The 24,730-nt window shown below is 38.4% G+C and overlaps 3 protein-coding genes across 7 annotated transcripts; 1 reads left to right on the plus strand and 2 right to left on the minus strand.

Annotated features, from left to right (window-relative positions):
- Positions 1 to 4: 4 nt before the first annotated feature.
- On the minus strand, positions 5 to 5,408 carry LOC143207682 (zinc finger CCHC domain-containing protein 8 homolog). 3 transcript variants are annotated; one of them, XM_076421410.1, is made up of 8 exons: positions 4,463 to 5,408; positions 3,904 to 4,273; positions 3,403 to 3,643; positions 3,008 to 3,318; positions 2,702 to 2,915; positions 2,429 to 2,612; positions 2,188 to 2,333; positions 5 to 2,106 (listed from the first exon to the last, which is right to left on the minus strand). In XM_076421410.1, the coding sequence occupies exons 2-8, from the start codon at positions 4,167 to 4,169 to the stop codon at positions 1,642 to 1,644; spliced, it is 1,827 nt and encodes a 608-aa protein (XP_076277525.1). In that variant the 5' UTR covers positions 4,170 to 4,273; positions 4,463 to 5,408; the 3' UTR covers positions 5 to 1,641. The 3 variants fall into 3 exon arrangements, with proteins under 3 accessions (XP_076277525.1, XP_076277533.1, XP_076277515.1); XM_076421418.1 differs by having other exon boundaries at positions 5 to 2,088; positions 3,904 to 5,408; XM_076421400.1 differs by having other exon boundaries at positions 3,904 to 5,408.
- Positions 4,315 to 6,280, plus strand: LOC143207837 (MORN repeat-containing protein 3). Its single transcript, XM_076421683.1, is given in 4 exon segments — positions 4,315 to 5,234; positions 5,308 to 5,648; positions 5,731 to 5,918; positions 6,083 to 6,280. Coding segments are annotated over 4 exon segments (879 nt in total). The 5' UTR covers positions 4,315 to 5,058; the 3' UTR covers positions 6,257 to 6,280.
- Positions 6,268 to 24,730, minus strand: LOC143207828 (calcium release-activated calcium channel protein 1). 3 transcript variants are annotated; one of them, XM_076421672.1, is made up of 5 exons: positions 22,409 to 24,730; positions 22,042 to 22,205; positions 12,926 to 13,119; positions 9,396 to 9,524; positions 6,268 to 8,668 (listed from the first exon to the last, which is right to left on the minus strand). In XM_076421672.1, the coding sequence occupies exons 2-5, from the start codon at positions 22,079 to 22,081 to the stop codon at positions 8,141 to 8,143; spliced, it is 891 nt and encodes a 296-aa protein (XP_076277787.1). In that variant the 5' UTR covers positions 22,082 to 22,205; positions 22,409 to 24,730; the 3' UTR covers positions 6,268 to 8,140. The 3 variants fall into 3 exon arrangements, with proteins under 3 accessions (XP_076277787.1, XP_076277777.1, XP_076277767.1); XM_076421662.1 differs by having other exon boundaries at positions 22,042 to 24,730; XM_076421652.1 differs by lacking the exons at positions 22,042 to 22,205; positions 22,409 to 24,730 and adding an exon at positions 13,212 to 16,258.

The following is a 24,730-nucleotide window of genomic DNA, read 5'->3' on the forward strand; positions in this document are numbered from 1 at the left end:
TCCTCTTAAATTTTTAATTCCTTACTTTTGAAAAATACAGCATTATTATTATTATTCCGATGAACATTAATGTACATTTTCATTTACTTAACGATTATTATATTCTAATTAATTACCAAGGAAGTAATATTTACAAACTTAGATGTATGCATATATGTCGCTACTTATATTTCGCAACATGAAAATATACATAATATGAATCTGTAAATAATTACGCAGCATTAATAATACACAGATAACGCATAAAGCATGAAAATCTATGCTCAATGTGTTTGTTGCAATAAAACATAACTGCCTGTATCTTTTACATAAATTTTGGTAATTCTCTTAATAGTTGCATTCTTTTGGTTTTTCATAATTTCTTTCAACATCTTCATATTATTGTATTATGCGGCCGTATGAGAAATAGATGATTTTCATATATGTACATAGATCGGATAACAAGAAACGCGAACATTTCAATTGCATTAACCAAGTGCTTCTGTTATGAATTATTGTTGTTACAGAAACAAATTTATACTTTATTTACATATGTACAGTTTCTTTTAAAAATTGGTAAGTAATTTACTACGGATCTACTTGTGGAAAAAACCAGAAATTAAACGGTCATGTATAAAAATAGAAAAGAACAAGTAATTTTGGCTTATAATTTACAGTATATTTAAAATATCTATTCATATGTATATATACATGAATCAATAATGGTGATTCTAAAAAATTATATTTTTTAATTACGAAATTTACGATCATCATTTATGTTTACAGACTTTATAATGGCATGATGATATTTATCGACATGAACGAATAGAAATACGAAATGTTTAACAAGTGCAGGCAGAAATTCCGAGATGTACGTAACTGAAAATTACACTTTGAATTGTTGATTAATTATCGAGTAGAAGTTTATACACATACGTATACGCATATTATATGAAAAATGCCAGTAATAATAGAAAAATACTATATATTTGTACTTTTGAAAAGTGAGACAATCCCAAATTTGGTTAAAAAATTCATTTCCTTTTTTGTATTTTTGCCACTTAATCGCGACGACTAATTATAAGGACGATTGTATTTTTCTAGAAATTCCTCGTATTCCCATGAAAAAAGTAACTACATTATGCTCCATAAAATACTATTACACGATTTAATATACTAATTGCAGAGTATAATTATAATATAGAAATTAATGAAAATATTTTGATAACTTATATTTAGACTGCGGATCTTTATGCGAAATAAAAATTGTCTGGGTCAATTGTAAAAGGCTGCGTCCAGGAAGATATTTCATTCTTACTTTAGTTATTATAACAAACTGAAAATAATAGATAGGCATTCTTAAATCATTTGCACCTGCTCATTTTCTCCAAAAAATGGATAAAATCCGCAGTCTACTTATATTATTAGATATATAATATTCTGAATAATCCTTCTTTTACACAATCCATGTGTAATCAACAGAAGCGCAAGATTTTGTGATATTAATGATAAAAATGTTCCTATTTACGATGTACATATTATGCTTCGAAACTTTTTATGTTTGAAAGAATTCAAACTATTATGCAAAAAAGAAAGCGTATACTCATGAGATAAATGAATAACTTATTTCGAGTTATAAATTCTAACTAAAGTTCTTTAAAGTCATTCTTGTTGAAGCTTTGCCAAAGTAACTCTTACTTTCTGCAAAACCCCAGTCATCTGTTTGTACTTACCTGTGGAATCGGGCAAATTCTCGAAGTTGATCACGTCACAAATATCTTTGGAAAATTTCTCGGACGACGGTAATCTGCTATACGGAGAAGTGCTTTGTAAAATGGGCGTACCTAGATCTACCGACATTACGCTCCCTTGGCTTGAGTTCATCGAATTTCTTCGATTTTTACTCGATTCTGGAGTCGTTTCATTATTGGGCGGTGGCATCGTCGTCTTTGACTTCGACGTAGAATCCGCAGCATTACTTTTCGACAAATCATCAGAATTTGACTGTGAACTCGATTCGTGAAGCTCCACGAGCAATCGTTTCTTCATATTTTCCAAGTCGCACAATGACGGTGAATACGCACGAGATAAAGGTGATGCACTGCTTTCCTGTAACATTTTATGTACCTAAATTTTTAATTTTACAGTGACTGTCTTTACTAAATTAAGGAAATATTCGCTTGGAAAAATATTATTATTATTTTATACCGGTGATTGTATTTCTTGCGAATGATAATCTGAATCTTCATAGACTTGTGCTGGCGGGAGTGGTGGTTCGGGTGGCTTTGTGGCAGATTCTGGTGGTAATGGAGGTACAAAAAGTCCATTAACAGGTAGACACTCTACTACGCCCTCTATTAAAAAGGAAAATGTTTTGCACGATTAAAAACTCCAGGTATCTCAACTAGCAATGTTATACAGGGTGTTATAAATGGCGAAGAAGCTATACCTTCTACATCTTCTATCTCCATCTCTGTGGACTCTGGTGTCGGATTGCCTTTAAAATCATCGTTACACGTTTTCAGCTTTTTCCTTTTATAGCCTTCGTCCGCCTTTTTCCCTTTGAGCATCGTTAACATTGTTTGTTTGCTATGAACAGCCTGCATCGGTGATACCCAATATTGTCCATTTTCCTATCATTTGTAGTAAGTTTCCACCAAATCAGCTTTAGGAAAGTACAGTATTTTCATTCATTAAATTGTCGTAACTGTAAGTTGCTTACATCTCGAGTATCAGGTGGAGGCGCTACATTAAAACCAGGGAAATCGTATATCTTCTTTATATCGTATTGATCTCTGTCTCCAGATTCGAGAAGCTCGCCTGGTTCTACATGAGAATCGTCTTCTGCGACGCCGTCCGAATTAAACAACGATATACCAGAATGTTGCAAGCATGCTTCTTCCAACCATCCTGGGGGATATCCAAGTTCCCTCATTCTGCAACGAGCATTGCAACATATAAAAAGCATAAGAAGCGTTAATGATTTTCTTCTAATTGAATGATCATTTGATGGAAAGATAATAATTACCTGTATATATGTAAGGGTAATTCATTTTCTCTGAGACCTAGGGCTTTACGTAAATTACTACTTAATTGGCCAGGAGTAAAATGACCAAACCTCTGGTCATCTTCTAGGTGATACCTAAGAGCTCTCAAATTCCCACTCTTCGTACCAAAATTTCTTTTGTTCTTATTAATCGCAGTTTGATCGCGTGGTTTTGGACAATCTCGTAAATTATGATTGTCTAGACAATTAAAACAAGTTAATTTTGGTGAACGCAAAACTTTTGGAACTGGTTCTGCTTGTGGTTTGGTTTTCTCAAATGCGTTTTCATACTTCTATAATATATAAATTACAATAATTAGTTAGATATTTTTTTTCGTTTCTTATATGTCAATTTTCAACATCATTATTAAACAAACCTTCCCATACGTTGGAACATCAAAATCATCTTGAAGCTTCGGTTGCGTGTCTACCATAAACAACGTGTCGCATATCAAGTCTTGACTGTCTTCGCTTTCTGTTGTAAATTCAGCGGACTGGCTAGTAGAACATACATCGTTATCCCATATGTCTAATGTCAAACTATCATCGCTTTCATGACACTTTACCATAGAAGGGATCAATTCTTCGATGAATTGTTTTATACGTTTACTGTATTGCCTGGAAAATCGAATGAAAGACATAAAAACAACATCTATTAATACTGATAGTAATCTATACATATTTTTAAATTTGAATGTACATATATGAGCACTGATGTTTGATGATCCATTATGAGTAAACAATGAGCATTATTCGAGCTACGATCGTGCAATTGTAGTAAGTACAAGCAGTAGCAATGTGAAAACAGACGCCGTTATCAACTGATCGTCAAATCGCGATGAAATTCACTCGGCAGAAAATGAGAAACAGTTTCTCACCGTGAAATACTGTTGTCCCGGAACATAACCTTAAGAAGTGGTTTTGATGCGCTTGTGTTGTCGCAGGTTTGAGATGTAGAAACATCTTTGTTGTCCTCCGCATTCTCACTCGCGGTATCCGTTTTGTTCGCAATGTCGTTCGACAACGAGTTTTTGTCAATCGAACATTCACTTTGATCATTGTCAGCATTGATGGTGATGTCTTGGCTTGAATCCAAATCAATCACCTCTTCGTCGGTATCTCCGATAGTGATTGTAGAATTCATGGAAACACTATCGACGCTGGCACGATCACATAGATTATAGATGAAATCGTTTCTTCGAGATACAGGGTTTGTTCGCGCGTAAACCTTTCCCTTCTACTTATTCACTTAAAAAAAATACGATGCTTTAGCCTCGGCGAGTTTCAAGAACGCAACAACAAGGGTAATGCGGGTAATGTAGGGGCGCTTCAAACTTGCGTTCAATCGAGCACATTTAAATTTTCTCGGGTTTTATTAATTACGTGTGAAACAGTATAGGGTATCGTACGAAATTCCTTAGTTTTAATCATTATTACCTTCGGAAACATTTATCGGATGGCAAAATTGAAATACCGCAATGAGAAGAGAACATCTTGAAATATCTGATACTCGATCCTGAACGTTTAGAATTTAGAACATGCAGTTGGTTTTTACTTTACCCAAATAGGTGTTTCATCTGTAAACTTTAAAATGTTTATGAATTTCGTGTATATTATGACTATTATGTAAGTTAGGATATTATTTGCATATATAATATATGTACGCGTATAAATAAAAATAAAGTAAACGCTTCCGATAGATAGCAGCTGATAGCAGCACAGGTTTTTACCGTTGGCGACACTGCCAATAACTAGCAGAACGTGCCGAGGTGAGGTTGGCAACGCCCCAGGAGTGGGGATACGCGCGATTTTGCGAACGTGGATAGTGCTCAAATTTGTATTCACTTTTGATGTTCGCGGCGACTTTGAACAACGTAAAAATTAAAATGAACAGAGTAATTCACTGTTAAGAGAACGACGATATTCTTACTGGCATTACGATAACACTGTATGTGTAAAATGCTTTGACGTTAATCAAAGATGATGTAAACTGGCACAAAGCTGCTATAATTTTAGAAACGAATGAATTTACGATGCCCTTCTTAAAACCAATTCGAATATCGTACACTAAACGTAAAATAGACAGTTCCAAAAGGAATGGTTGGCGGCATGCCATTTTTGATCCTAGAAACAAATTACTTGTCAAAGGTTATTACAAAGGAGAATGGAGAGACGATAAAAAAGAGGGCAAGGGTAATCAGTTGGACAGGTAAAACTGTTGCTACGATTATTATCGTTGACACGATTGATGGTAGAATAACCGTTTTTTTTTAAACTACCAGATCTCTAAAAATAATGCTTGAAATTCGTTAAACATACCGCAGAAATGGATTTATATACGAGGGCGATTGGTTTAATGGCAAGAAACACGGTATTGGTACTTTGAGTAAGATTTACGGACGTCCGGCAGACGGCACTATTCGAAAACTTTACACTGGTCAGTGGATTAATGGAAAAAAGAATGGCTTTGGGTATAGTTGGTACGAAGACGACAGTTATTACGAAGGCCATTTTTACCAGAATAAACGGCACGGCTATGGTCGTATATGGTATTGCAATGGAGATTACTATGAGGGTTGCTGGAGAGACGACCTGTACAATGGCGTGGGAGTATATGTTAAATGTGTGAATAGAAAACATGTTCGGCTAAAGACTACTAATCGTAATGTATAAACAATATGGTAATATCTTCTACATTTTTACAGTCAACGGGAATAGATACAAGGGTGAGTTTGTTGCGGGAAAAAAAGAAGGTCACGGCGTATTTTATCACATTATCACGGGACAGAAACAAGTTGGTATATGGGTAAACGATTCATGCATAAGTGGAGTTATGTCCGACATCTACTGGCGTCAGTCGGCTCCTCGCCCGACACCGTATCCTATTCCACGAGTAAACAGTACTATAATAACAGAGATGAGATGTAGGACCCAATACCAATATATTCTTAAAAAAACACGTTGGATATTGGAGTCTTCCTATAGTTCATCTGTAGTAGTAATAATAATAAGCAAATTCTTTCAAGTGCTTTACGGTGATTACAACTCGTGTACTAGGTGGAGTTGGCAGAAGACGATGAACCCGAATACACGTGTGAAATTGACGATGATAATGACGACGAAGGAGAAGAAGAAACGCCATTACCTACATGCAAGAGACCACCGAGGCGTATAATTCCAAACATATGCGTGTCAGTGAACACGTGTCCCTGCTTAGAGTCAGTTTTGTAAACAAGAACGCGTTGAACCTTACTTATACGATTTATTTTGGCAAAAGCGCCGCTAGTATATATTCGTGTATGAACATAATATACGTATAAACCGGCCGTTCGCATTAAATACAAATCATGTATAATTAAATTGCCACTGCATAATGAATTCGTTTGTTTCTTCTTTTTTCGTTTTTAACAATGTGGGCAGTATGATCATCAAGTACAAGCGCAAGGAGTACGATGTAAATCGTGTAAACGTAACACGCGTAACAGCGAGTTTCTTTAGCGCGCCTCTGTGCACGTACTGTAGTGCTTGGAAAACTTGTTTGAGCGTCAGGCTATTACGCGAGTCAGACGATGAAACCAAGAGAGCCGCGGAATAAAAAGATCTCGCGGAACAGGCACGTATTCAGCAAAGATAAGTACATTCGACACGACCTAGTCACGCATACTCGATAAATCATAAGATTATTCCCATTCACGACCGCCGGTCTTGAGAGCTACGGAACATGCGATACATCAGCAGTACACACACTGCTTATCGGTACCCGATACACTTAAGTCGCTACGCGAGAAAGGGAATGTGTTTTAGAGCGTTTAGCTAAACGGTTGGTTCTGTCTAGTAACCTTGAACAATTGATGGTAGCGAAATAGCGAATGGAAGTTCGGTAACGGACGGAGAGCAAATAAAATTAGACCTGAAGGGTGTCGCGAAGCCAGGAAAATTTTCCGGGACAACGGTTCCGCCGCTATTATCGAATCCATGTTTACCTAAACTACATTAATAACTATATTCCTTTCAGGTACTATCTTTCCAGCTTCCGTCTACAGTGCTGCCTTGGTTGAGACTTCTATTTCTCTACCCTCAACTGTACAATGCATCGGATAAACGGGGGAAACAATAATAGAAATTACGACGCTCTCGGATGTACGTATAAGGATGGTCGACGGCATCGGCCGTAGGGTGCGTTCGATCGTTCGCTCGCAAGGAAGTGATTCGGTTCCTGTCATTCAACACGCTCGTCATGTCGCAAGAAACAATATCTTATTATTCTTTCGAGGAATATTCTAGAATATTCCACGATGATATTTTGTAAATCGTGGCCTCCTAAATGTCGCGATTTACCGACGCATGCGCGCCCGTGTTCAAGCAAGCGTGTACCCGGTGACGCAAATCCCTTATAGATGTTCCATTTTCAAATTGCACGCAACGCGAGTTTCTGAACCGCTTAGGATCAAACGACCAAAGTCTTTCGCGGTCACATTACAATCGCGTTCCGTACAATCCTATATATGGTAATATTGTTAACGACTTTTCACGCTATTTTCTTATCCGGTTTTTATTTCAATATTTACAATTACCCTAATAACATTAATGGTCAGCCAACGGTGACATAGGGCCGTCGATGAAAAATTATGACTATCTGCCAACGAGTATCCAACGGTGAGCCTACACAATTGGTATGGTTGGATAATTAACAAGAAATTTACGTATGATAATACTACATTGGCCCAATCAATGTTACTACGACTAAAAATTTATTAATTACTGGGGAGCTCCGCCCTCTGTTCGCTTCACACACCAACCCCCCCGACACCGTGAAAAATACACACTGTCACGTCGCTAAATTTTCGATTCCCGTCAGAAGGAACTTTTGCGTGACAGAACGACACAGAACTATTTTATATAATAGAAAGATTACATTCCAAATTGATTCTTTTGTTTTCTTATTTATGGATATAAACTCGCAGTTTGGTCCAACAAAATGCCAACCATAAATGCTACTAGGGGATAGAGTAGCAGCCGCGTTATCGAAGATTCACCACAATATGGTTCCTCTACGCGAGGATATCACAATCTGAGAGTAATTGTATCATGATAAAGACACTGTACAACGGGGGCTCATACCACGTGCGTCACGCCAGTCTGCAACAAGTTCACCCCGTTCCTGCCCTCGATATCCGTCGACTCGATCTGTTCTTTAAGTAACTCCAGTTCCCTGATACCGGATACCGTCACCTCGTACTTATGAGCGACAAGGCTGCGGTAAAAGTGGATCGCGAACGCGAGAAATATTATCAACACTGGTATCAGCACTATGCAAGCGGACCAGGCGGCCACTTCAGAGAAGTCGTAGAACTTCACCCAACAGAGTATGGCGATCTCCAAGAGGAACAACAGCAGACCCAGCAGCGTGGAAAACGCCCACGCTACTTCTATGTACCAATGCAAACGTTCGTGGGGCGACTCGTGCACCAGGCTGATACTGTGGAGATTGCAAACCGCCTCTATGTTCGGTAGAATACACGTTGATATCATCAAGGCCAGCATGTGGACCGCTACCAGTAGCGTTGTGCACACGGCGAATGCAATAAGCATCTCGGGTGGAACCTTTGTATGCGAGTTCAACTGAACCTCCACCATGGCGACCTACGATCAAGAAATTTTACTGTGAATTGCCAGTATTCACTAATACAGTCTACCGGTTTACTACATATACAGTGGGTGTACACAAACTATTCATACATCTTTTAAAAACGAATAACTTCTCCAAAATTGGACCCAACAGCTTGAGTTTTTTTAGACGTTAGAAGGATTAGTTTACTAGCTAATGTGTAAATCATTTTTTTTTAAATTGTTATTGGTCGCAATTGCGAAGGAAAAAGCGAAGGTACCTTTGGTAGGTCTAAGTAAGTTATATACTTGTACAAAGTTTCATCGAGATCGATCAAGGTTTATGTTTTATTAAATCTTTTAGTTCTATTAAACATGTATACATATAACTTACTTAGATTTACAAAATACATATTTCAAATTTTCACTACAGGCACAGATAAGAAATTTAAATATCGTGACCTTTACTTTTTCCTTCGTAATTGCGACCAATAACAATTTAAAAAGAAATTGTAGACGAATCCTTCTAACGTCTCAAAAAAACTCGAGCTGTTGGGTGCAATTTTGGAAAAGTTGTTCGTTTTCAAGAGGCGTACGAATACTTTGCACAGCCGCTGTAAATCACTTCGCGGTACACTCGCTATTCTTCTCAGCGAGAGATCAACGAGTCCATGTAAGTTATCCGCGTATGTATATCGGGGCATTAGTGTATGTTACAACATGCAAAGAACGTGCGAGAGAAGTAAAATATGTACGTATATACCATGGCAAAACCAGAAAGTAGGGCGGACGTTTTGCTCGATGCTTTGAGTTTCGCCCGGCTTAGTTGCAGCTTCCTCCAGGAGAGATAACCCGGCGTGTGAAGGCCGTCTCCCGATTGCGACATCTTCGACTGCCGGACAAAAATGAGAGAGTATTAGTTGGTAGAGGGTGCGAGAGCCCTAAGTATGTATTTGGCTGATAGCACAAGCCACTACGTATAACCCGAATACAGTACTTTAACCAATTAATAGGGAGCAGCTCGTTGGTTTCCCACGAGCACAGTGGCACAACACTTGTGCCATCCAATTAAGCTGCTCCACTGCAGATTACCAAGCGATGCAATACGATAACGTTAACTAATCCGCCTCGAGTCAACAGAACAATTTGTAAGATGCTTACTACGCTATTCGGGCATTCAAAACATTAAAAACACTGTTAACACATTCGATACCGGTGTCAGACTGCGAACGCTTTCGTCGCGTAGCGTGGGTCACCGGTGTCCGGCATTACAGCGTGTCCAAGTCTGAACGAACATTTAACATTATCCCTTAACACTGAGTTTACAATGCAGTTAAGTTTTATGCAAAGATGCATTCAAGCGGAATTATTCAACAAATTTATTCCTTTGAATATTAATTATTTTAGAAATGGTTAAAAATTTTGATGGGTGTCCCAGCTAACTTGACCACCTTGAATATCTTTGTTGTTTTTAAAGGTACAAATGTCTGAAGGACAAAGTTGAATGGTAAAATGGGGATCATAAGATACCAACCAAATTTTTTTTCGTGTAATTTTTTTTATGAGATTTTTTTTAATGGAATGAGGTATTTTTTAATACATCAATCGATGCAGTTAGTAGTCAGGATATATTTCAATTTAAATAACTAAAATACCATTATTGTCGTACTAAGACGTTACATAAGTAAGTAAACACTAACGTCTTAGTACGACAGTAATGGTATTTTAGTTATTTAAATTGAAATATCTCCTAACTACATACTAACTTTTCGACATACATAGGTTAGTACTTTTTTATAACGAATGTCCAGCTGCATCGATTGATGTATTAAAAAATACCTCATTCCATTTAAAAAAAAACGAAGGTGACCTTCATATCTCTAAAAAAATTATATGTAAAAAAATGTTGTTGGTATCTTATGAGCCCCATTTTACCATTCAACTTTGTCCTTCAGACATTTGACGTATCTTTAAAAACAACAAAGATATTCAAGGTGGTCAAGTTAGCTGGGACACCCTGTATATTCTTGCACCTAAAGCTAGTGTTAAACGAAAAATTTTTCATATTATTTTAAGAGATGTGTTCAAGCTTGGTCTTTCTCAATAGATCTATACTGTTAAATTATAATTTAAAAACTCTACGAACTTTCGTTCCAACCCGATAATTACGGCTCGAATGGAATTAAGGTTTGAACACTTGAGTGTGCACAGCACCACCAGCACACGATCATTCTGCTCTAAAATCGCAACGCTGAACTTCTGATAACGGCATATGGAAGCATCGATTACGCAATATCAGTCTTCTTCCGGCGTCGATTAAAAGAGACATCAACATAGATACACATATTATATATCCGTGGCTTGGTGGCGCGATACAACGAGAACAGTTGTGTTCATACGTCGCCGTATTCAGGCTGCACCGTCGATCGCGGAGCCTTCGTTGGAGCGAAAGAAAAGAAAAAAAAGAAAGAATAAAGACGAAAGAGGAGGAGAACAAAAAAAATTGTTTCCAGATAATTGCGTATCCGGTGATGTTCGACGTGCTCGCTGCCGTGGGCGTGTGTATATGTATATACAGGGACGTAAAAAAAAAAAGACACGTACCAAGAGTGGATAGCAAAGCCGGTGCCAACCGGGGCGGACCTGATCAAAACCAAATGGGCGCCGAGCGGAAACGTGAAGAACTGTATGCGAAAGCTTAGCGTGGATTTAGAGGACGAGGTCCCCGGTTACACCAAGTTACACCGATACATCGTCTATGCGAGAGATCTGCCGAGCGAGAAGAAAATATAGACATCAAGTTATACTTGATCGATCAATCAAGAAAACATAATTGTACAGTTACAGATAACGCAACAATAAAGTTAACTGTGAGGCATTCTCGGTGGATTGAATTTTTCCCTATTCATGTGCGCGTATGCGTGAATGTGTATGCATGTGCGTTCGTATGGGGATGCAAGTCTCGTCAAAACAAGTGTTAAAAAGGTAACAGATGTGACAACACGAAAGGATAAACATACTTCTTCTTCCAAAGCCGTCTGAAGGTTACACCGTTGTTTACTCAATTTTTTAAGAAGTTGTGGTCTAATCTTAAGACAATCAGGGCTGGGGAAAATAAATACATAGAAACGAATATTTTTATTATTTCGAGTGACACAAGATTTGGCAAATACATTTTTTTTTTTAAATAGCGATTACATAAAGAAATAGTTATCATTTCAAAGTTTCAAGCTATGTATTTCAAATTTTACCCAGCCCTGTTTCAAAGAATTCTTTCACACAATCTAATAAATGTATCAGTTTTAAACATTATGGCTGTGTTTATCCATGTTTGTACCTAGATAAGAAAATTTGTTGTGTAAAAAAGATTATGGTTTTGTCCGAGCTAGTGCTGGCTCAAGCAAAGAGCTTTAGAAAGTGTGTTTCCAGGACGGTTGCAAAATCAGCTACTCTGGTTCTTGGAAATATCAAGGCCGAAAAGATTTTTTATTATCCGTAGTAGGATGAGTGAAACAGGATTTTTGAAAAAATTTGCATCTCATTTCTGCGGAATCCTTGGCAGCATCGGATAAGATTAATCCGGGCTGATAAACTGCGCCTCCGCTAATGGCTCGGCGCAACTACGGATCCCACAACTACGGATCCCACAATCCCACAATCCCACAATTACGGATCAGTTAATTATCTCTCCTTAACAACTTCTGTCTGCGAAGTTCACTTACATAAAGCGGAGAGAATTGCAGGAAATATTAACGCCATTGTGCTAGCGGTGCTTCGCACAAGAATAACAATGTGCAAGGAAAAAGGTGACCAAGATCGAGAATTCCAAGAAAAAATTGTCGGATCTATAATCGGCGATGACAAATAAATGATATGGATACAAAATTGAATAAACTGAGCCAAGTAAAGTAGGTAAATTAAACAGGCTATTCTCGTAACGAGACGCATCCGTGGTGCGATACGCACTGTAGTTGCGTGAACGTTTGGATCCAATCCTCTTTCCTAATCGCGATCTATTGAATGTAAACAGCGAGTTTACCAAGGAAAAAAATAAAAAATTAATCGGCTCGTGTAACATGGTGGGCACAACGTATTCTCGCTTAGTGGATTTAAGTAGTTAAAGAAATGAAAATGTGGATGTGTGAAGGAAGGTTGTTAGAACGCAGCAGATGAAGCCGGTGTGTGGAGAATTCTTGTGACGGGCTGTGCGTGATTTTCAGTGAGGTTTCGCAGTCTAATAACGAGGGGAAACGTGCGGCGAGATTTTCAAAAGAATGAGGGATTGCTACCGACCTGACAGTCGTGGAACCTCTTGTGGTAGCAGTGGCCGTCAACGTTGCGTAGATGTGTTCGCGCCACGTGTACGTGGATCGGCAGCTGCGTGGAGGGGAGTACCGCTCCGCCCTCCGCGCCAAACACTGAATTGCGTCCAGTGCTTGTCGACCATATGGACATCAGGCTCGATTCTTGCGGGTTTCTGACCAACGCTGCAACAGTCAAAACAAATACCATTTAGGGCAAATCTGCTATATTTTATTGTATTATAATTAACATCATAACACCAAACATTTCTTCCGACCTAGAACGTTCCCATTTTCCAGAGTGTCCCAAAAATATGTGTCCTTAAAAGGGGTGATTCTTGAGGTCATTCGAACTAACTTTTTCTGTGCGAAAATGTTCTTCGCAGCCTTGTCGGGAAGTTGTTAACGAAACACACGGACCTATCATGGATTTCCAAATCTAAAGAAAAACCGGTTCTCATTGATGACTCTTTGGACCTTCCCCCTCTGCTAGGGCTACCAATTTCAATTCTCCAGGTTGTTTATTCATGAGACACTTGACTGTTACCCGAGACCAGTGAACTCATTAGTATGTATAGCATCGCTATGCTTGTAAATGGAAAATACCATATGCAAACGCGCTAAGAATGGTGTTAGCAAATATATGTGTATATTAGAATTCACACGCAAAAACCGGGAGGTTGGCTGACCTGACCTTGACTGGCGGCAACTTTCGATTTCTGCGAAATCTCGATTCACTTTCTATTGGCTGACTGAAAATAGTCCTAGGCAATGATTGTTTTCCTTTGTGTTTATGGTACACTTCGGCGAAACGCAAGGAAACAAATGTTAAGATAAAACACAACAAGTGCCATGCAATTCAGAGTTGATTCCGGGTTGAAAGTTTTAATTATCAGCGTAATTAGTAAGAAATATCTTGACGACCTGTTAATTGCTGAAGATAAGATTCCTACGAATTATTTTATCACATATGCGAACAATTCCATGAAGTTCTTATTTTGAAGATATGACCCATACCATTTTTTTAAATAATCTATTAAGGAAGCCAACTTTTATTGGGATCTACTATAGTACCTATAGGTGAGAAAAATGTTACAAAAATCATTGTTATAATAAACTTTGTCTTCTCTATTTTTAAACAAGTTATTTGGATCCTGTGTGACTTTTATGGGCATTGGTGTAGCATGCAACGTGCTCGTTGGCATTTAAAATAGTGAGGCAGATTATTGTGTCAATAAAGTCTAAATAAAAAATTCCGAAAATATTGGAAACGTATTGTCGTTTTTGAGGTTTTGAGATTTTTGAAGACGAAATTAGGAAAAGTATATATGTATTATTGTTCTGTTTAAACTTTAATGGTGTGGTGTGTGAACTTCGCGCGATTGGTGGTATGTAACGAACCGCTGACAACCATTCGAATAATGGGGGCGTTGCACGCGCAGCGTTCTACTTCATTTACACGCGTCATTACGTAAATGATACATTTCCCGCGGTCTTTAATTGACCGTGATTCGCGGATATCGGGACATGTGCTGGAAATAACGTTCCGCTTTCGTGGTCCGATACAAAAACGAACAGATACGGCCGTCGAAGTGATTCATTAATTGGTATTTTTGATTCAGCCCTGGGTCAATGTACTAGGAAGCGGTAAAGAATCACATATCCAAAAATAAACGTCTATTTTTAGTTGTAGAGAACAAAAACGTGCGATTTCAAAATTATATTCCGATAACGAACGATACCGAAAGAAATTTAAAAATTAGATCTGGATCGAAATAGTTCGCCGAAGAATTCGAGGTTTTAGATTCTGGGAGGAGAGATTTTTATTAAAGCACGAAGGGTGCATAAAATTATTCACGATTATGATTTATTTGTGTTTCCAGACCAGACGCGATTGCATTCACAAGCCAGTTTTTTTTCGACGTGACTGATCATCTTGATTTAACCTTGACAGTCTGTCGCCATAAACGATCGGTCGGAGATCGCGTGACACAGATTAGTGCTAATTTAATATAGAACCAAGAGAATGTACTTTCTTAATTCAGCAAACACACCCCTGTCGTTATATTCTATAAATGCGATGGATGTATATGTACATATATTGCTTTGTAACTACTCTGACTTGGTACAGTTATTATCGTAATAGGCGCTTCGATAAATACATAACTTCATTGGAAAGTTTCCGACGAAAACATTTTCATAATTTCAGTAATTGCGAAAATAAAAAATTTAGAAACCAGTCATTTCGACTATCAGTACATCGTTGTCTCACAATACAATTTATCCCTCGGTCTCAAATTGCGACGATGGTAAACAATTAATAAAACGCATAAAGAGGTAAATTTTTAGCTTGTTTATTCGAAACCGACAAAAGAGAGTAACGAAGGTAGCAAAATTGTTCTAGCATTTGAAGTTAGAAGATGGGCTTCATTTTATTGAATTAAGCTTTCTTATACGTAATGTAGAAAGTGACGCGTCCACTATCTCCGAAGCAGTGTCATTATTTTGTCCCTGAAAATGTGTGCCCATTTAATACATTTATCGTGGACCTTTCCTAGTGTATAGGAAAATTGCAATCGGGAATGATCGATCATGAAGGGAAACTTGTTTTGGGTCCTAGATCACGTGACTAGGTGCGCGCGCACAAATCTCCAGTCTTAGCGAAAGCGCAACAGATTGTCTACATCGTGCGGTGATCGTTGCAGTAAACCCGTCGTCGTTTAGAAATACGTGCCAATATGTATCACTAAAAATACAGGGACCGTAGAACGCGGGCAGAGGTCCCCGCGGTTGCTCGCGGTACGAAATTAAATCGTGATTAAGGCAATCGGAAGAACGCAAGAAAATCGTAGCCGGCAACCGAAACGATTACGTTCGTCCGATATGCTAGACCGACGCGTCCCGTCATTGTGTAGGTACGCGAATAATAAGTTACCCGGGAACCTTGTGCCACCATGCCGCTTGTGTCAGTCACGAATGCAACAAGGCAAAAAGAAATAAATCCAATAAAAACACAATGCGAATGACAATCGGATACATGCCACATCACAAGTTCAACATAATACATAACATGACAACTGCTATTCAATTAAGCATTGTATCATCAAACTTCGCCTGCTGTTTTCTATTTCGATGGCAATTACATTTAACTGAACACGATATTAAAATAAAGCGCGGAGCACAGCTGATTGGTCCAATTGTGTGACGACTGCGAGAAATTGTTTGCTATAGAAAATGTTTGTTAGATTTCGGAAGAGTGTCACATGGTCGAAAAATATAGGAGTGTATGTATTATGTAAATTAGAGCTGTCAGCGTGCAACTGCAAATCCAAAATTATATTTACCATTTCGAGGGCGCTGAGGGGACCGAGCAGATGAACGCGCGAACTCATCACGGAGATCAACGATCCCTTTTTCTGTTCACACTTCGCGAAATCGGGGATATTCGAAGCGGGGAATTAACACTTGTCAGATATCACAAATTCATGTTAACTGAAACACCGTGTGTCGTCGTGGAATCCTTGTAACAGAGTCACTTCGTGTTGCACGCGAATTGCAATAAATGACAGCGACGGGAGACACTACAGTACTGAATAAGACGCCGCGATACAACGGCGACGAGTGGCGCCGAGCGTTACCGAAACGGACCGAAAGTCACCGAACGCCTTCGGCCATCTGTGGGTAAGTTGAACCGACACCCTGAATTCGCGTTCAAATGACGTAAGTTTGGTCTCGTTCTTTCTTTTCCATCTCTTTTTTAAATAGAACCACGGCCCTTCACACGGCTCTTACAGTATTACGAGACTTATAATTATAATCTTCCGGGAGATTTAAAGGAAATATACTTTCTGGAGGGAGACCGCGCCGATTTCGAATTTGTCATTTCTATTTCCCGCAAGAGTCTTTACATATCTTACCCCCATTTTTGTATTTATTCTTTCGCAGATTTCTTATGTACATCTCAAAGGGTATAGCCGGATAAGATGTTGAAAAAATATATAAAAAAAACTTTTTAAAAACCACGCCTATATTAACATGCACTAAAAAGGAGAAAATAATTTTTTTAGGCATTAGTGACTATAAATAAGAGCATGGAGCGCTAAACTATATTGACGTAATCTTCGTGGGCGCTCCACGCTTTTATTTATAGTCGCTGATGCCTAAAAAAATTATATTCTCCTTTTTAGTGCATGTTAATATAAGCGTGGTTTTTAAAGTTTTTTTGTATATTTTTTAATTTTCTACTTTTTAGTCTTTTTTAAACGGAACGCAAGATATAGTAATACTGGTATGAAATAGTAAAATATATAGAAACGCAAAATATGGAAATACATACGCGAGATAGAATGAGGGATGACTCCGAGAGACGACGCGACGTCTCTTGATGGAGTCCGAAATTGTCCGAAATGGAACTGAATAAACGGAACACCACACTAAGCTCCTTCGGTGCGAAGTGGGTCAGTGGAGTGCGGATGAGTCGGAGTGAGAATGCGTAATGGAGTAGGGAGCGCTGGCGCGCGGAGTGGGGATCGCTGAACGTGATGACGTACTAATTGACGTACTTAATATTAAAATATCTTTTTTCTCCCAGACACAGTTTTTTTTTTAATATTGCATTGTTACTCAGTTCTGAGCTATGTTTAAAGTTTCAAGTCTCTAGCTCATCGGGAGGTGATTTAAAATTCGATTACAAGATTTTACGCATACAACGACAACGACAACATCGACAATTCGGCAAGCTAATATAAGCGTGATAAAAATGCCCCCAAACCAAATTGTTTTTTGGTTGGACAATTCGATATAGGGCTCCCAAATAAAACCCTCTGTGACAAGTTTTAAGAATTTTTTATACATATAGTGCACACACAACGTTCTTATTTGTCCAATATTTCTTTACCTTTTTGTAGGTGTATGTAAAATGTATGTACAGCCGGTTTCGTGATTGAAAATTGTTATGCCAAGCTTAATCGCTGTATGTACCTACATGTACAACTCATACGTAGATTAATGACCAAGATCTTGCCACTTCTTTTAAGAATCATGATCTTGTTACGTGTACAAGGACTGATCAATTATTGGCTCAGCGACGGCCATTCTTTTTTGGCTTACAATCGTAAGGAATAGAATTCATTTCCGTGAACAAGCGTAACATTTCCATTCGATTCTCTCAATGCGTATCTTTTATTTTCTAGCACGTTCCAGTGCACTGTGTTATCTTTCTTTCAATACATATGTCGCGTTAGATACGGCGATTAGCAGGACAAGCGTCGAGAGTTCTGCGCCACTATGTTATAGCATTACTATTATAGGATTACTATTCTTGATCTGGTGAATAAATCGGCGTAACGAGAACAGGAGCATGATTAGTCACACAGTCGCAGAGAGTGGCACACTGAGCTCATCTTTCCCATTTCTCGCCGCGGCGCGATGTTGTAAAATTTTTTGCCAACTGCATCACGGTTTATATTCACACTTTTCGCGTTCATTAGCAACAACTCGAAAAACTTTGAGAACCAGAGATTGAAGTTGTGGCACTCGAAAGATGATACTAACAGATCGAATCGAACAGATTCTTGCAAGAATGATCGCGTGTTGTTGATAGCTTCCGGTTTATCGTTTCCTGTTAACTCGAGGAATTACGATCGCTGTTAAATCTCGACAACCATACGCATGTCCAAGAGAGGATCAGTGAGAACATAAATCGGTGTTTCTGCCTCACCGAAATCAATTTGTTACTATCCGCATTTATTACTCGCATAACCGTCTGCTCGTAAAACGTAACGATGTAATCCGACTTTCACGAAAACGATAGTTCGCAATATTTTCATCTTTTCGGAAAAAGGGGATGCATTAACCCTTTGCGCTATAACATCGGGTCACGCTCGAGACGAAAGTCTCCTAAATAAATCGAAACAAAATTCTATTTTGCTATTTTAATACATAGACATAAAGTAGATATAAATCTTTTTCGTCTTCTAGAAAATTATGGTCAACAAAGAAGTAAAGAATTGTATTTCAAGAAACGCGTGATTCATGTAGCGTCTACGTCCACTGACAGGTGAATGTTGTTCTACAAATTTTTCAGGTTCGCAGACGCAAGTATTTTTGCAAGACTCGACTGGGAACGCAAAGTGGTCGGCGGCTGGCAGGTAATTTTACTTGGGCTTTTCTTCGTGGCAAACATCCAGGACGCGACCACTTCTATCGCGAAACGATGCACCGTCTGCGGCCGCAGTCATGGTCAGGGCACCCCTAGCCTACTTGCTGATGGTATCGTCTGATCTATTTAAAACCTGATTTCTACGGTGAAAATTCGCTTGAAACGCTGGTCGGATTATTTTCGAAAGATCGTTCCCGTTCGAGGCGGTATCGGGTGTCCGTTCATACGTTGCAAACCGTACGGCCACCGATAAATAAATTACGATCGTTACGACTGGTTGTTGTCATCTTTGAACATCCCGCGGTGATCGTCAATAAACTATACTTCTGTAAAATGCTTATTCCCCCCTTCAGATGCTTGCGGGCCTCTAAGAGTGCGTATAGTATCCAGACAATGTGCAAAAAAGTTTGATCCTTGAAGGCAACAACTTCCTCCACTGGCGTTCTTCAAGTAAGTGCAATCGATAGCTATCTAAGATTACTATTTTTCCCCGGCGAAGTATGCGTTACGAAAAAATTCTAGAAGAGGTCTTAAAAGGTTTTATAGAATTCTGAAAAATTTATAGGGTCGTTCAAGTGAACACTTGAGAACTTCAAATGTTAATAAGTAGACTACGGATCTTTATGCACTTATGAAGAAATTGGTTGGATGAAATATAAAATGGGAAAAAATTGAAGAAATTGAAGAATGTTGTAATGCTGCTTTTAATGTAACAAAGTCGTTAAGGGATGAAATCAATTTGTATATTATTCCTGCTTTCCACAATCAATGAAAAATATTTTTATTTTGCATAGAGATCCGCAGTCTATTAATAAGAATCTAAAGAGAGGTAGTTTTGAAAAGCTGTACGTTACGCGTCACACCGTTAACTATTCGAAGAATCCACGGTGAAGGAGCAAGTATGATGCGCTAACATGATCGAGCTAATAAATCGCCTCGCGCCGTTAAGCTCGCAACAACGAGCGACGATGCCCTAGAATCTGTCATCGGTGTAATTCGTCTGCGAGACGCCTATTTGCCAAATTTTATTAGCACGTGTAACAATCTGCGGGATTCTACAGCGTAACGCACGGATCAAAGGAGTTCATAACATCGGGGAATTTTCATTATGTTGCACTCTGCGTGTTCGCCAACCAGCTATTCGCAATATCCTGTCATTAACCATACAGTCGGCGTGTAGTTTTTTATATTCTGCTGTCCGTAATAAAAAAAATACATGTTAGCAGACAGGAAAAACAGTTGACAAAAACATCCGTAGCATTTATCACTCTTCTCGGAACAATTTAGACGTTACCACAATCACGATAGATAAAGTAGTTAAAACCATTAATAAATTGTAGATAAGTTACCTCGAAAATGGAAAAAGGTGAGAGAACAGAATGGAAAACAGAATAAATATCTTCATCTTTTTTTAATCAACACAATACTATCACGGATAAGTTGATGTGCTATTTCTAATATATTATTTCCCCAAGAAATGGCCGTTCACTCGAAAATTTTAATAGATGTTGACTAGATGTAAAATGAGGATTTACATTTCAATAAAATTGTACTAGAAACGGCAATACAAATAGACCTCTGTAATGTAAATAATTCCGGGAGTAGGCGGCGATAAGAGAATAAGATAGGGCTCCAGCAGTGTTGAAATAACTTCGCACACCAACCGCGGCTGTGTCGCCACGCTTTTAGACCAGAGAGTATTTTTGTTTGCCATTTCTGTAACATCTAATAACAAAGCCTCCTCAGAGTTGTCGAGAGACCTTTCAATATTTACGAACACCTACGACATTCTAAAATATCTCTTGTACAGGGTGTATAAAAATCATCCGTCCTAGGGGTGAATCTACACCTCTGGATCGGTGGACGTTTGTAAGAGAAACTTGCCGCAAAATTGTTTATAACAAAGAAAATTGTTGGTAAAGTTGACTTTTACATCAACACCGTCCACTCATCCATTCATCAAAAGTTTGAAAGAAACCACATGTCGCAAACAAATAGTTATTGAGATATAAGCTGTTGAAGTTTTTTAAAATTTGATTGAGTTGGAGTTATACGTATAATAGACAAAATACTACCCGACCGTGTCGATGAGACAGAACATAATCGTGTGCGAGCCTCGAGCAAACAAAATTTAAAGGGACATTCGTCGCGAGGCCCGTACGACGTCATCGTACCCTGCCCATTCGGATCATAAAGAAGTTGCAAAATATGAAAGAAAACCTTATATCCACTGTTACACATAAGAATAGTAATCCCGGGTTATAGTTATAAAATACGAATGTCAAGTATGTATAGGTACTTGCAAATGTTTCTGCCATTTCGGCCACTTGATCCGACGGAGGAACAGAAGATCCTGAAAAATTTGTAAGTAAATATTTATACTTGACATTAGTATTTTATAATGGAGGATTAATATTCTTATGTGTAACAATGGATATAAGGTATTCTTTTTTTATCACTTGGTACGGGCCTAGCGACAAATGTCCTTTTAAATTTCGTTTGACTTGAGGCACGCACACGATCATGTTCTGTCTCATCCACACGGTCCTGTGGACTGTAGTAGTAGAGACTTTTGTATATACAGTACAATTCTACACAATCAAATTTTGCAAGAACTTTAACAGCTTATATCTCAATAACTATTTGTTTGCGACATGTGGCTTCTTTCAAACTTTTTCTTTTCTCTATGAGTAGGAGGTATTGATGTAAAAACTAATTTTAACGACAATTTTCTTTGTTATAAACGATTTTGCGGCAAGTTTCTCTTACAAATGTCTATCGATCCAGAGGTGTAGATTCACCCCTAGGACGAATGACCATTACTTTTTATGTATACACCCTGTACGTCGATTACTATCGTACATACACCCACTCGTGCTAGACGTACGATTTGTTGCACAACAAGTATACCCTTTAACATCAAGTTCAATTATCAAGTTTCCACTCACAAGAACCATTTTCAGCTCGGCGTCGTGTATCCAGTTTCATGATTCTGGTGCATCAATGAACGCCGCTCTCTTCTAATCAATTAATCCAACAAACTAACAGCGAACAATTGTTTCCATTAGATACGTTTTTGTCTTTTGGAACTCACTTTCGATATTGAGAATCACTAAACAAAACAGGATGCTCTTATCCTCTATTTTATTTGGTTGGAACGAAAGATAATTATATGATGAAATTAAGATATTTGTTAATAGGTTTATTGAAAAAGCATGATAAGTTACCAGAAAAATGGCAAAAAGTAATGGAACAGAATGAAAAATATATTATTGAATGAATATCTTTGAACTTCAATTTAAAAACGCTACGAACTTTCGTTCCAACCGAGTAAGATAGTTGTACATAAGCGTGAGGACACTTTCACAGAAGGTTGTTAAAAGGAACTACGATACGAAATATGTATCAACAAATACAGCCTTGTAATTTTTAGACACTGAAAATCGTTTGCTAGGATCTATCAGCACTGAAGATCAGATTAAACTGTTCGGTACACTGTCATGTGAGAATATTTTGTAACAGTTTTGTTGACGATTTGTTTCACGGTCCTCGAGGTTACGCGACGACCACGCGAGAAAACAGAACGCGCACATGCCGCGTCCTAGTCCTGACTCTGTTAACAATTGCCCCGATAAATGATTTTTATTGTCACAGAGTCGAGAGACCGTTCCCTACTCTTTCGGGTGGTCAGTTGAGGCACTCGGTCGGAAATCTCGAAGATACGGAAACCATGCGACAAGTGCCAACCCCGACGCACTTGTGTTTTATCGTGCTTATCTGACCGCGGCTCACTGTCTAGTGACCGTGCAAGCGAGGTCGAGAGAAAGGTGCTTAGGAACCAGACTTTCCTGTCTACAATTTCTACGAGCAGTGTCTCCCAACGTGAAATCTCTGGACGTGCGTTGAACCCGCGTCCACGCAGCACCCGTCTTAACAGAAAAGGCTATTATATTCGTAACACATGTACAAAATGTGTAAAATATAAATTAGATATTATGGGGGAAGGAAAAGTTAAGAAAAAATTCAAAAATCTATCGGAATACATTGTACACGATTTATGATAGGGTATAGCACAAAATGTGTAAAATATAAATTAGTTCCTATGGGAGAAAGAGAAGAAAAAGTTCGAAAACCTACCACCACATTTACACTGGAGACTAAAAATAAGAAAATGTAATTCTTGCCAATGTTAAAATTGCTCTTTCTGTATTGTTACGTCGCACCTAGAAAATGTATCCTAATGTATTTGCATAGATAGCACCGATATCTAATATTACTTGGAATCGTGTTTCAGGGTCGTCATTCTGCTTCCTCTCTCCCATTTGATATACGGTTTGGACGCCGCATGGTCGTGTCTAGAAAATTAATTGTTTCATTCAACCCATCTGTTTACTATCAAGGTTACATAAAAGCAAAACATTCGTACTCTTCCCGGCCGTCGTGGAAGAATCACGGTTACGGGTCATTGGATTCGAAGAATAAACACGAACGGGTCCATTTCCGTGTGAAGCCTTGACTTAATTTTGCACACGTTGTCCGATGGCACTGGTTTCTTACGTAATTAAAAAGTATGGTTTCCCCGACCAATTTTACGCTCGGTGAATTTCCAGATAAAAATAATTTCCCAGCGAGTTACCGGTTGCACGTGGAAACGTACGAACGAACGAACGAACGTCCGTGCATTGTAAGTTAAATTCAAATGTTTGCAATTTGCAACTGATGCACGATGCAGCGTTTACGCGAATACGCAAATATCCCTAGCGAATGCTTTCACGTGAAATGTTAGCTTACTAAAGGATACACATCCGTCGTCAATCATGGTAACTCGACAAGTTTATGAATAAACGTGTTCATGAATAAATAAACATGAAACGATATGACGAAAGCGAGTACGATTTCTCGGATCAATTTCTAGCGTACATCCTTTCAGATAAATCGATAGTCGTTCCGAATAATCTTTTTCAATTTGGACTATATAAATCATCAATGAAGAGGTTACGACTGGAGAAATAATCTCGATACGAGAAGAGTTCGTATTTACGTGTCGGCACGTAACAGTAATTGAAACGATTGACACTCGATGAAGACGTAGTTAACTTCCCTAAATTTATATCGCTCAGCGTGTTAAATCGAGGCCGACGAGTTAACTCGTCTTGGAAAAGTACTTTCACAATGCGCAGGACCAGCTAAACTGTAACGGAACTTGAACGGTTAAACTCGCACGTTATAAATCGATATATCTGTTTTGTTTTTTTTTTTTTTATTACTATCAGTACCACATTGGTACTGTATCCTTTAATCTTTCTTTCTGTTCTTTTGTCTAGTTAACCGCAATTTATAATACATAATCTAGTCAATGTTGTACTAACATCGAACATATCGCAACAACTTGTGCTAATTGCGATCATGGCGAAAGCTTCCTCGTTTCTGTAAGTTCGTAGACCAGCGATATCAAAAGATGTTACGATATTAGAATTAGAATACCTGCGTAAATGGACATCGGTATTACACAATATACTGTTATCTTTCATGAAAAATCTTTTGAAAGTAATCAATTAATCCCTTTTAACCTTTAGTTCACAGTTCGATCGGAAACAAGTGTAGTTCGTGTCTCGTGGAGCAAACCAGAGCAAACCC

Source organism: Lasioglossum baleicum, chromosome 1 (assembly GCF_051020765.1).
Source record: "Lasioglossum baleicum chromosome 1, iyLasBale1, whole genome shotgun sequence".
Lineage (NCBI taxonomy): Eukaryota > Metazoa > Arthropoda > Insecta > Hymenoptera > Halictidae > Lasioglossum > Lasioglossum baleicum.